This window comes from Drosophila nasuta, chromosome 3 (genome assembly GCF_023558535.2).
Source record: "Drosophila nasuta strain 15112-1781.00 chromosome 3, ASM2355853v1, whole genome shotgun sequence".
NCBI lineage: Eukaryota > Metazoa > Arthropoda > Insecta > Diptera > Drosophilidae > Drosophila > Drosophila nasuta.
In genome coordinates this window covers 12,795,599-12,809,322 of record NC_083457.1, presented here as the reverse complement: position 1 = coordinate 12,809,322, position 13,724 = coordinate 12,795,599, and the positions used below count along the sequence as shown (strand labels likewise).

At 37.3% G+C, this 13,724-nt stretch overlaps 1 protein-coding gene across 1 annotated transcript; it reads right to left on the bottom strand.

Moving 5' to 3' along the window:
• Positions 1-11,621: 11,621 nt before the first annotated feature.
• Positions 11,622-13,509, bottom strand: LOC132791063 (cytosol aminopeptidase). Its single transcript, XM_060799844.1, has one exon. It carries the CDS (start codon positions 13,313-13,315, stop codon positions 11,738-11,740), a length of 1,578 nt encoding a protein of 525 aa, XP_060655827.1. The 5' UTR covers positions 13,316-13,509; the 3' UTR covers positions 11,622-11,737.
• Between the last annotated feature and the right edge of the window lie 215 nt (positions 13,510-13,724).

The following is a 13,724-nucleotide window of genomic DNA, read 5'->3' as shown; positions in this document are numbered from 1 at the left end:
ACCAATTTCGATTAAATGCGGTATAGTGCGATATTTATCTTAAAATATAACAAATTAAAGGCTCTATTTGGTAAAGAAGTGCTACATTTAAAATGTTTCATAGAGTACAAAATAAGTGTTTTTTGCCATACAAAAGAATTTCTGAAATAACTTAAACAATTTTTATCTGATCGCATCCAAATACTGTAATTATATCAACAATTGCACATTAGCTTCTAGATTAGGTTCTTTATTCACATTTTTTCATTTCCGAAGTACCATTAAAAAAAGGAACATAAATAGTAAAATAACAGTACATAAGAAATTAATATTTTCATTAACTCCTAACTTTCAAGCTAGCCAAGCTATCTCATAAATTAAGCAATATTTTAGAAATATATCTTTTTTGCTAATGACCAAGTATTTTATAATAAAATATATTATTAGAAATCTATCTTTTTTCTAATAATAAAATATATTCACAAAATTGGTACACCAAAAACGCCAAAGCTTCTAGAAATCAATTTGTTTTCATTATGTTAAAGCCTCTTTCAGACATTTCTGTTACCACTGTTAATATATTAAAAAAAAACAAGAAATTAAAAAAAAATAAGTACAATAGAAACTGAAAACCAATTTGGCTGCTTATGCTCAACTATTTGAATTCTGATAATATTTTCACATAAATTTAGCAATGAGTAATTGAAAGATTCCTGAAATGAATTTATTTTCATAATGAAATTTTGAATATAATTGCGCCAAATTTTGATAGTCAAGCACTATTAGCGAAATTTGAAACGATAATTTTATAACTACCATTTTAATATATTCATTTCGCAATATTGCGAATTTCAATCAGCATAAATTAAGCACGTATATTGATTGTCATTTAATTGATTTGCGATATACATACGTATTGTAAATGTCAATAAATATGTTTAAAATGATTCGAAGCGGTTGTTGTTGAACTTTGGTCACACTGGCTGGCATTTTAATCACATCCGTATCCGCAGAGCATCGCTATAATTGGATTTCGGCGGTTTTGTTTTAAGCTTTTCGCTACTCCTTTCGTTTTTTGATTTTATTTCATTCACGTTCTCGTTGTCGTTGCTGTTCTCGTTCTCTTTCTCTTCCTCGTTTTGTCGGTTCTTTGGCTGCGACTGCGATTGTGACTGCGACTGCGGTTTGTTAATTATGAATAATGAAAATTTGATGAGTACTCGTACATTTTTGCTGCAGCTCTTGATGTTTTTGGCTGTGTGTTGTTTTAGTTCTTTGGCGCTTGGATCCGTTATTGTCCATTTTATTGCTGTTTGGCCAACCGCATATTTAGTTAATATTTAAAATGCATGCATATTGGAGTGGTCATCGCATTTGCATGCTGTGGCTATGCGAATTATCAATAAACACATTTCTGTTTTTATTTATATTCGTTATTTTTTTTCTCGTTTTTCTGAATTGCCAACTGCACTTTAAATTCAAATCAAATAAGAGCACACTCTGATTTATGGTGCTTGCATTTTGTGAGTGCCAGCGTTAAATTGCATTATGCGACGTTCGCTCGCTAAGCGTATTAATTAATTAAAAATGAGCATAAATAAGTACATAAATCAATTATCAGTTTCAATAAGACGCTGTGTGCAGTGCAAAAGGAAAACTGCAACTTGCTCTTGCTTTGGCACCGGGCAATTACTTTGCTGAAAAGCCCTGCAAGCGGCTACAGCACAAGAGGACGATAAAAACTGGCAACATGGCGTTCAAAGTGCACAAAATGGCGGTAATTCACGCTTTGTTGCCGCCCGCGCGGCCATAACGAATGAATGAATGAATGAGCGGCCGCAAAAAGGAGGCAAACCAGCAACGATGGCGCCAATAGAAGTGCGGACGGCAAGTGCCAAGCAAAACAGCAACAGCAACAGCAACACCAACAGCTAAAGCAAGAATGAATAGCGAACACCGCACAAAAAAACGAGTGCACCAAGCATAGTTATTAAAGAGAGGAGAAGTTTAGTCGATGTGGTTAGACCCTGTAAAATTGACAGCACTTTTTTGTGTAGTGATTAATTATAGTAGCGGACTGTGAGGCAGACAAAAATACAAGAAATGCAACGATGTTGAAATAAAGATAAAGTAGTTACAATAATAAATACTTAATTTGGAATATTCATGTTCGGGAATTATTGAATTAAATTCAGTGATGGACATTTTAATTTATAATCTCTAATTTACAGTGCTACAAATGAAGACATACACATAAATTAAAAGATATAAGATATATGGAATTAATATTATATTTGGCATATATGAATTTAGAATATATAGAAATCATTTTCATTGAAAAGCATTATACTTATGAAAGTAAATCATTTATATTCTTATATATATATATTATTAATTATTATTAGTACTTATTATATTGTTAATAAAAGCAATACATATACGATTATATTTTTATGCAGACTGCATATTCTATTTAGTTTTTATTAACCTAGAAATATTGTGCATTTGATGCTATCTTACGTATCGGAAATACAACTTTCAACTCTTCAGTTAATATTACTATATAATAGTTACAAAATAAATTTACAAAATAAATAGTTTGTTTAAGAGGAAGTTATTAATCCAATTACATTACTTCAATTGAATGATTTATTATTGTAATTATAATGGAAATCAACTTCAAATTATATTTTCCATGCAGATTGTACATGCCGTTTAACTTTACTTGACCAAGAATGATTCTACATTTAATTCTACGTTGCGTATACGTAATATTGCGCATACTAATCATGAATTTATATTACTTGTTTACAAAAAAATATTGTTTGTTAATTTTATATTAATACAATTAGATTCTAATGTAATTGTATTATTATTTATTATATATATTATGATGTGTTATTAACAGAAATAAATTTAAAACAGAATTTATCACGCAGCTTTCTCAGCTTTAGCTAACCAAGAAAGATTCAGTCTTTGATGCCATCTTACGTATACGTAATATAGCGCATACACCGCTTGATTAATTATGAAAAGGGTATAAAGCGCTGCCATGGACTAGAAAAAACTATGTGAACAGGCAGACTGCACTCACAACTGTGCAGCAAAGAAAAGATATTGTTAGTTTTTTGCTCAGCTTTGTGCTGTGCTTCACATTTTTTTTTTTGCATTGCCGGCGCTAAACTTTTCCAATGCGCTTTGCGCTTTTCTTGTGCCAGTTGCCAAGCGTGAATTGTTCATAAGGATGATGCGAGAGTGTCAAGGAGTGTTAGAGAGTTCAGCAAAGATGGTGGAAACTGGGCGCAGGGAAGCGAAGGGGGAATGCCATTAATGATATCCTTTCGTGTGGGCAATGCAATTACTTTGGTCCAACTTGTGCACAATTATTTATGCATTTTTATTGATGCAGCCAAATGGACGAAGATGTCTTAAATGCCCATCAATTTGTAAGCAGCAGCAACAAGAGAGATGGTGCACTTAGGACAATCGTGTAAATCAAATAAGAACTTGCTAATCAAATCAAAAGTGAATGCCACAAGTTGCAGGTAGTGCTCGTAAAAGAAGAAACTGACAACTACATTTAACTGCAAACTTTTTCAAGAGTTAGTCAAGCATATTTGACAAATTCACTTAACTTGCAACAACCATAAATAATACGCACACACACGCACACGCACGTATATATTCATGTGTGTGTATGTGTGCTTACTTGTGGCATATTTTTGTGAGTGATTTTGTTGTGCTTGACTTTGTGCAAATGAAAAACCAACATCCGAACTTGCTCAACTTTTGCTGAGTGCATGTTGCATTTTGAATGAGTCAAGTGAAAGTTGATGAATAACCGCATTCACATGTGTGGGTATGTGGGAGTGTGCGTGTGTGTACTATATAGATAGCATAAGTCTGGTTACATTTGATGAAGCGGCCAAGCGCATATTTCAATTACACGGCAGCTGTGCAAAGGGAGAATGCGAGAGAGAGAGAGAGAGCAAATGGCATCGAGCAACTCGCAACTGGCAACTGGCACATTTTGCGCTTAATTTCATTTCCGTTTAAGTGCCGTTACAAATGGCCGGTCATCTTTGGCCAAAAGGCACAACAATGGAGCAGTTGGTGTCGTTTGGCCAGAGTATTGAGTTGAGCAGTAAATTTCATTTTAAAAGCATTTCATTTACATTTTGTCCATTTCAGTTGCCCATTGAAATTTCCAGCTAACAACTTTTTGGCCAACATCAGCAGCAGCTACAGTTTTTCTCCCTCTCTCTCGCTCTCTTTGGCATTTTATTGTTTTGCCATTATTTCAGGTGTATGCGAGGGTGTGTGTGTGTGTTGGCCAACGATTTTTATGACCCGAACGTAGCGTGTGCAACTCCTGATCCGCTTTCTGCTCTGCTCACTAATCCGTCTGTGTTTTTAGTGCCGAAAATTTTAACGACGCGTCTTTGGAATTTGCTTAAGGAATCTATAAGCAAAGCCCATTCAATGTGTGTGTGTGTGTATGTTTGTGTGTTGTTGTTTCTCCTGCGATTTTTCACTTTGTCTGGTCTTCACTTGAGTTTCTTCCTATGTTGCAGTCGTTGTTTGTTTTTATGCGCGGCCGTTGGTTGAACGCTTCGCTGCTTTGATTTGCCCTCTTCAACCCCCCGCTTCCTTCTTCTACCCTTGTGCTTGCCCTTTGCCCTTTGCTCAGTGTCTTTGGCTTTCAGACCCTGGCCCCTGTTTCCAATTCCCGATTACTTGGACAGCGAACGAGACAGTGGCCAAAAGAAGAGCGGGAGAGGGAAAGTATGAGTGTAAGTGAATGTGTGTGTGAGTGAATGTGAGTGTATTTGAACCACGGCAAGGCGCACTCGTGCGCTCTTCGGGCTACAAAGCAACAAATCGAGTTTGCGAATAAATGAAATTACTTTTCGGTCTAATGACCATCATCTGCTGATTTTATTAGATTTGTTTCCTTTGCTCTGTTTGTTTGCTGCTGCTGCTGCTTCAACTTCAGTTTCAGCTACTGTTGCTGTCGCTGCTGCTGCATCTCCTGAGTCTCGAGACAGTGAATGAAACTGCGACTTTGACTGCGAGACTCGAACTGCGTCTGTCTGCGGCTGCAGTGGAGGAATGCGAAAATGGTAACAGAAACCCAACCTGACTAACTGGCAGCTAACTTTAAATGACTTTTGTGCCCAATCGGTGTAAGCAAATGGCTGATAAGGTAACAGCAACAGCCACCGTATTCCTTACGTCTCCCACCTCTTGTGGGTTAACTCACGGTTCAAGGGTCAAGCATTGTGGCAGTTGTTGACTGCGTTTAGCATAATTTGTACTCAAATGTCGTCGCCAATGACACCAGCTGAATGTTTCGCATACAATTTGGTTAAGGTCACTTTTGATTCCACAAATTTGTAACTATGACATTAGAGGAGCAAGTAAAATAATGGAAATGAAATTCCTGCAACAAATTGTTGTAAGAATTGAATTTTTTTAGAAGAGTCAGGTTGAGTATTTTATTACAAAAATTTGATGCCTAGTAAAAAATTTCTTCTATCTTTTATTATTATAATAAATAAATTGAATTTACTTTTTAATTTTAAATTTCGTTTATGGTTTAGAGTCTTTTATTTCATAATCTTATTTTTAAAAATTTTTCAAATTTCTACTTTTATATTAATTTAAATTTAAGAATTACTTTTTCTAAATAGACAGCTCAAAGTAAACATTACATAAAAAATAATTATTTTCAAATTCGAAATGGTTTAAGTTCTTGATTTAGAGAAGTGAATTCAAGAAAATTTTGTCAAATGCCAATTCCTATTGTTCAAGGTTTAGATATACTTTTATTTATTTACAACTGAACTTAATTATTTCCTTTTATATACATAATTTCGGTTTTCTTTTTTTTTAATTAAGGTGTGTATACTAACGATAAAAATACAATTCTAAAATAAAAATCAACGCATTCAATCATATTTACATTAATTTAAGTAAATTGAATTCATTAAAATTTTCCTTTTTATATTATCATAATATTAATTCAACTAAATTTATATTTCTTTTGCATTTTTGAATTTCTTATAATCCATGATTTTTATTTTTATTCGCCTAATATGCATTTTCAAATCGTAATTTAATTTTAATAAAACACTTTATTATGAAATTTATAATTCTAAAACAGTTGTTTTGAAATTGTGTTAGTTCTTAATTTTATTTTGTTTACAATTTACTTCTAGTATTTACTATATATTTAATGTACTAATTTACTATTGGTAATGTTAAGATTAATATTAGTAAGGTTATTTGCAAATTCTTCTTTCTGTTTAATCCAAAAGTGCAACTTTCAACTCATGTAATTGCCGTTTTACCTTCACAGCTGAGACGCTATTCAATTGCTGCTTGGCCTTTGAGTAATGGGGCTGTTGTTGTAGCCAAGTTGTGGGCGAACTAACCATTTGTTTGGGTGTGGCGTGGCGTGTGAAGGGGAGGGGGGAGGAGTAAGCCAACACACATTAAAGCCCAAATCCATTCCAATTTCCATTTCGCCAGCCTGTTTTCATATATTGTATATTTTGGCTTCGAATTTGTTTGCTAATGTGCCAGAACGTCCCCTGCTGGCTTTTTGACAGCATTGCCCTGCCAGGTTCACCTGTTGTTCCCTCAGTGAGTGTGCGTGTGTGGGTGTGTTTGTATTTTGTGCGCCTTCCGCATTTGCCTCTGACATTTCATTTTTTATGAAACATCTTATTTTTCTAATTTGCAACAGCAGGTGTCGCCATTTTGTGCCATTTTGTTTATAACACGCTCGCCTCACTCGCATTGGCAATATGCGAAGAAGAAGAGACGAAGATGACGCTAAAGCGAAAGCTGAAAAAAAAGAAGCAGGCAGCTCAGCTCTTGCCTTCCCTTTCTCACCCGCTGAGAGCAACCCCCTCAATTTCAATGCTCTGGCAATTTTCATGCTGTTTAATAACGCGCTCTTCTTCTTCTTGCAGTTGTTGTTGTTGTTGCTTTTCTGCTTCTTTGTTGTTATTTTGGGTCTTGTTGTTGTTGCTGCTGTTTTTGTTCTTGTTTGCTTGGGTGTAAATTCAGTTTACTGTAAAATTTAATAGAAAGGAAATTTTTCGCACAACTGGCGCATATGAGTTTATGTGTATGTGTGTGTCCCCTCTGAGGATGTGTGTATGTGTGTGTGTGGGTGGGTGTGTGCGTGCAAATTGGCGTCCTTTGTTTATAGTGTTTCACATGTTTGCATATAAAGTGAAAATTCTTGTTAAGCGCGCTGTAAAAATGCGTTTAATAAGCTGAACGCACAATCAGATGGCGTCCTCTCTTCTCTTCCTCTTCCTCATCCTCATCGTGGACCACCTGGCTGGCAATTCACCCACACATTTTCTTCGGTTTTCCTCGTTTTCCCCCACACATACATCTAGCTGATTTTGAGTTTTGGCGTCTTTATTAATTCATAAAACGGCGTCGACAGGTGTCGCCGACGATTTGCTATATGTTTGCTTTGCTTTTGTTATTACTTTTATGGGACCCCGAGTGGCCCGAGTTCAACACTCTTATGCAACAACAACAGCTTGTTGAATAAGCGGCGTAAAGATTGAAATACAGCGTAAACAAAAGTGGCCAAAGTTAAACAGAAACAAAAGCAAGCATATTCACTAAGCATTCACTCTCGTATTCATACACGTATTCACACACTCACACTCATGGCTATAATTCGTTATCTCTGGGGCGTATCAAAATCACGCTTGATTAACTTTTTCAAGTCATTTAACAAATAAGCAATAAAATCCGTACATTTCTCTCTTTCTCAGGCAAGTCCAACTCCAAGTCCAAGTCCAACCCGTGTCTTAGCTTGGCCCGGGGAGCAAACGTTTATGCGCCTTCAGCCAATTGCCGTTACCATTTTAGCCAATTGCAAGAAACTCTCGGTGTGTGTCTGTTTATTTTTTAATTTGCCCCTCATATTTGCAGCCATCAATGTTCTTATGCACAACCAAATGGCCAATAAAACCTTAAATCGCATAAAGCTCCCAAAGGAGTATCTATATAAACGTTATTAAATGTCAGTCTCTTCTTCAAACGACATCTTAGCATTGTTATTAACTAGAATGCACAACAATATTAAGAAAAAAGCTACATAAAACAGCTTAAATTAAACTTGACAGAAATGTTTCACAAGCAAGACAGTTGACGCTTGAATAATTCGCAAGGCAAAATAAGCACGCTTATAAAAATACCCCTTAAATAAAAAATATGTGTAATAAATTTGAGCAAAAGTCATGTGCATTTTAAATACGAGTAAGAGGAAAAAGATATTAAACATAAAACGTTTTTTAACCCTCTCAGGATTACATTAAATTGCGATGACTTCAAAAATGAATGATGTTCAATTAAAAATAATACAAAATTGAATATAATTCAACATTTTGTTAATGCCAAAATTCACACAAAACAACAATAGTCAAAAATATAAAAAAATATTTATCAAAATAAAAATATTAAAAAAGTATAATTTTGAATTAAATCGTACCTCTGGTCAATTTCTATACTACATACTATAAACAACTTTTTAATAAATTGCTCAGCAATGTAGAATTTAAAACTAAATAAAAAGACAAATGAACAAAAATTACTTGGATTTAAAAGAGACAATATAAATAAAGTATAAAGTATTTAGTAATTAAGAGTAGCACACGTATATTACAAAATCTTTTTGTTCAATATTCTTTTTTTTTTCAATTATAAAATTATTTGAAGTAAATAGCTTAGTAAAATAGAAATACAAAAATGATAGTCAACCAGGTAAAAGTAAAATGCAAACTGCATTTTAAATGCGAGAAAGAAAACAGGTTATTACATATAATATATATTGCAATTAAACATTTCTTTATCACAAAGTATTTTAAGTAAGTCGCAAAGAAGAATCCTAATTCTGACTACTAAGTAGCTAAGCAAGTATCTTTTAAAATACAGATTTATGCTTAAAACTCTTATAACATAAGTCTTTACTGTCATTAGAAAGCTTTTCAGCATCAGTGATATTCCTAGCACATTTTCTTATGTAATAAAGAAATAAGTAATAATAAATATTAAGATAATAATAAATAGTTTCTTACAGAGTATTCTTAGCTCTTTCTTGCCCAGTGATCATTCAATTTCCTACATTTCATTCAGCTTGATAAGCTCCATAAAGCATCAAGGAGAAGCTGTCATGAAAATTGTTTTTCTTGGCAAGGAATATTGTAATTTAAATCTTTTGTTTCGCACTCACGAGCATAATCTTGATTAGTTTAGCGGTCATTGGCTGGCAAATGAAGTTGTATAGGACAAAGGACAAGTGGGAATTTGCCATAAATTTGTGGAATAGTAAATTGCAAATACAGACGACGACGACTAAGCATCTGAGGACATATGTGTGTCTGTGGTGTGACTAAAGCACTAAATTAAGCACACACTAAAACCAGAAACAGAAAACAGATGCAGACGGAACGAGGCTCGTCCTTTGTGTTGTTGTTGCTGTTGTTGTTGTGTTTGGCTGCGGCTAATGGCCAAATGGAATTTTCGTAAATTAGCATTAATTAATCAATGTAGCAAATGAATTTGTAAGCCAGATTTGTCCAAGCCAAAGGTGAGCATCAGGCAAGCCATTAAATAAATAAAATCAGCTTCTTGTTTAGCTTTGGATTTTGGCTTTTCCTTGCATGCATGCATGCAAACAAGGACTCAGGACTCGGGTCCTTTCAATGTGTAATCAAGCAGTTTGTGATTTGACATTTGAAAGCGAGATTAAATTTGATTGTGCGCAAATGCTGCAAGCAAAACACACACACACACACATTCGTATTTTGGTGGCAGGGACAACGTCTTTAGCGCTTGGGTTCCAATTGCTACGATTGCTCCGTTTGTAAAGCAAAGCAAAGCAAGCTTTGCCGGCAGCTGCTGCAGCAGTGTCAAATACGAGCAGCCAAAATCTGCATTTGCAAATACACAACTAGCACACACATACACATGCACAAATTCCCTTCCCGGTTGGTTAAATTAAATATTGAGCCAGAGCATTGCTTCTGCCTCCGACTGTGATTAGTCCTAATGTCATATGCCTCGTTGCATGGCACAAAACAGACGCACAAATGCTTCACTCTAAAGTAAACACAGCACAGTGTACAATACTCGATCGCATTTGTGGTAGACACGAGGCAGAAGCACAGGTGTAATCAAGTCAGCACAATAAATGCCATTGATTGAACAGCTTTAAGGTAATTTCATTGTCAAAAGCCCAAACAATTTATGGTAAATAATAACGCCAAAGCTCAAGCACATCAAAGACCAAAGGCTGACTGACTGACGACTGATTTGACTTCACTTGCCTTGGCTTTGGTAATTTGATGAGTTGCAAGCAAAGCTAAGCTAGCAGTCGATAAGCCGGCTATGTAATGCCACAAGCACACACACACATACGCACACACTCATACACGCACACACGTCAGGCACACCTGTCTTCATTGCTCTGTCTCTCTGTTTATCTCTCTGTCTGCCTTTCGCTGTCTGTGTGCGTGGCATCAGGCGCAGCTTAAGACACTCAATCAAATGTGCAAAATCAATTGCTGACACACGCTAATCAGACAACATTTATACGTCTGCCGAGCTGTAAATGAAAATGTTGTTCAACTGCGAAAAAGACTTACAAGTTACCCTGTATTTAAAAAGAATGAGATTCACACCTAAGTCAATATTTTAGCATCGCTTTTAATCATTTTTTGCTATGAACTATATCAATTTTGTAAATAAATGAAAGTTATTTTTAAACTATTTATAATTTTTTATTTCATTTACTATTTATAAAGATTTTATTTATTTATTGTAGAGTTGTAAACTTTGGTGTAACTGGATTTGTCGCATATTTCGATTTGCAAGTTGATCACATTATTATTGTGAAATGGAACATGGAAATAGGAAAATTGTTGAATAATTTAAAAAGTAATACATTCAATAAAATTTTGTTTCGAAGTTGCGTATATAATAGTATTTTGCAATTTTAAACGCGTAAGTCGTAAGCACTGCTATTTCAAAGTTCACAGCAGTTCACTGTATATAAAGCATACCAACAAAATATGTATATGTTTTTAAAATGTATTTATTTAACTTATAGTTGAATTTATTTTTGTTGTATCCAATATATAATATATTATTTCATATATAGTATATTTATTTAATTTTCAAAATATGATAGGTTAAACAAATTATTAAATTATATGTATATCTGTATGAACTTAATATATGAATAATGAACTTATGGATATTTCTTCTCAGCTTCACTTCAATACAACCCAACAGTCTCATCCACACAAGGTATAGACGCTATACTATAGAGTGTACATAGAAATATAACCGTCAGAACGTGTTCCTTCTTTTGAGCCCCACACACACAGCGCAATATAAGCTTTGCATAGCATACTTTTGCGCGTCGTTGACGCGTCTAAGAAAAGCTCAGCGTTTATGGTCGTAAATTCGATTTGCGCTTCAATCAACAGCTGCACACGTTCTCATTCCCCTTACCCATCCCTTTGGCCTGCGCTATGTTGAGTAATTGAAAACGACAGAGCAGATACGACGAAGCAGGTTTGTCAAGGCAAAACAAATTGTGGTAATCGTCTGAATCTGATCATTTTTAATCCAAAATCAAAAAAAGTAATATGACTTCCAAATAACATACTATACTAAATACACGATAAATGTCTATGCATCGAGAGGTAACTACTTTTCAAGACTGGGAACAGGCCATTTGATACATAAACTGAATCACTGTGCGTGTTGGCCGTCCGGTCATGCAATCCCTCAGCAGATACGGCAGCGGATTAACCTTGGTCGTCATGCCGGTGCCCCGAATATCCAGATGCGCCCAATCTAAGCACGGCACCAGCGAATGCAGGACGGCAGCCGCCAAGCAGGACGAAGCGGGTCCACGGCCACAATTGCTCATGTCATACGTTGAGTTGCTGGTGATGATCTCCTTGAAGTAGCGGAAGAGCGGCATGCGCCAGATACGATCGCCAGTGATGCCGCCAGCCTTGCGGAACTGCTTGGCCAGGTACGCCGAATTGCTCCACAATCCCGTCGAGCTGCCGCCAAGGCCATAGCTGACGCCACGCGCCACCGAGCCAATGGTCAAGATCATTTTCGGCTTGAAGTTCGCCTGAGCATAGAGGAGGGGATCTGCCATCATAACAACCGCCGCCTTGTCGACGTTCTTAATGCCCAAGGTGACGCCATTTAGCAGTGTCACCACATCGCCACACTTCACCGCCATGCCCGATGGCATGTGCTCGCAGAGCGGGATTACGGCCGTGATATTCATGGGCAACGAGAGGGCGGCGGCAGCGCGCAGGACGCCAACGCAGACGGCAGCTCCGGACATGGCGCCACGATAGATGTCCATGCCATTCTTGGGCTTGAGGCACAGGCCACCGCTGTGGAAGGTCAGACCCTGGCCCAGCATGAGCACGCCTTTCTCCTCGGGCGCGGTGCCGCAGTAGGTGCACTCCAGCAGCAGCGGGGGCTCGCAGGATCCTTTGGCGATCATGAGGAACGAGTTGAGGCTCATATCTTCGATCCAGTCCATTGAGCGCACCTCGACAGACACGCCACACGGACACAGCGCATCCACAGCAGCTTGAGCAAAGATGGAGGGCGTCATCTGATTCGCCGGCGTATCGGAGAGACGTCTCGCCAGATTCTGTGACTCCGCCTTGAACAGACCACGCACCCAGGCATCGTGATCGCCCTTGCCGTACATGTGCAACTTCGGGGTGGCCAAACGATGTTTCTTGCGCTGGTTGGCATTGTAGCGCCACACCGCCAATGCGGCACCCTCGGCCGCCTGTTCGGGAAAGTCCATGCCATCCACATGCACCTCGGCCATGCGTTGCAGCTGCAGGGCTCGCGCTCCTGTGCCCGCCGCAATGCGGACGTTTTCCATGCCCTCGTCCAGTTCCTCGAGCTCATTGTAGCCAGCTCCTGCCACGCCCATGCCGACCACAGCCACCGTAGAGTATTCACCTTCGAGACCATTGAAGAGCAGTCCTTTGCCTGGCCTTCCGTCCATGCCACGTTCACGTATCAAACTCATTATCTTGCCACCGACAGCGTCATCGAGCAGCACAGCATTCTCCGAGGATCGAATGGGCTTGTCGCCATCTTTCTGGTACACGCCCACAACAACGCCCTTGGGCTTGTCGCACTTCGAGGAAAACGCACGCAACGCACGCACATTCACTCTGCTCTTGTAGGACAAGAGACTGCGAGCCACCTTAACCATACGAACATCGCGATACGAAGACATTATTCAAAAAAAAATTAAAAACAATGTGGAGTTTCGTCTTGGAAATGTACAAATATTGTATAAAATTAAACGAATCTAGAATTTTACGTTTTACACTTGAAATTTTTTACATTCGAAATTTTCAGAAAATTGGAAATGATTTTTAAGGAATTAGTTCTGTGCTCAGTCCGACAAGTTGTACTGAAGTGAACTCAAATGTTGATGAAAACTCACACACAAACTGCTGCACAGGTTGTGACATAGCCGGCCAACGCCTTCCTTGATCTGATGAAAAACTTTATCATACTCTTCTTTCTCTCATTTACTGAAATGCATAATGACACTTAATATGCAGCAAGTACTTCCGTCAAAGAGAAGTAAAAAAAATCAAATTTAATATCATATGAATTTTAATTTTGTGTGCGACGTG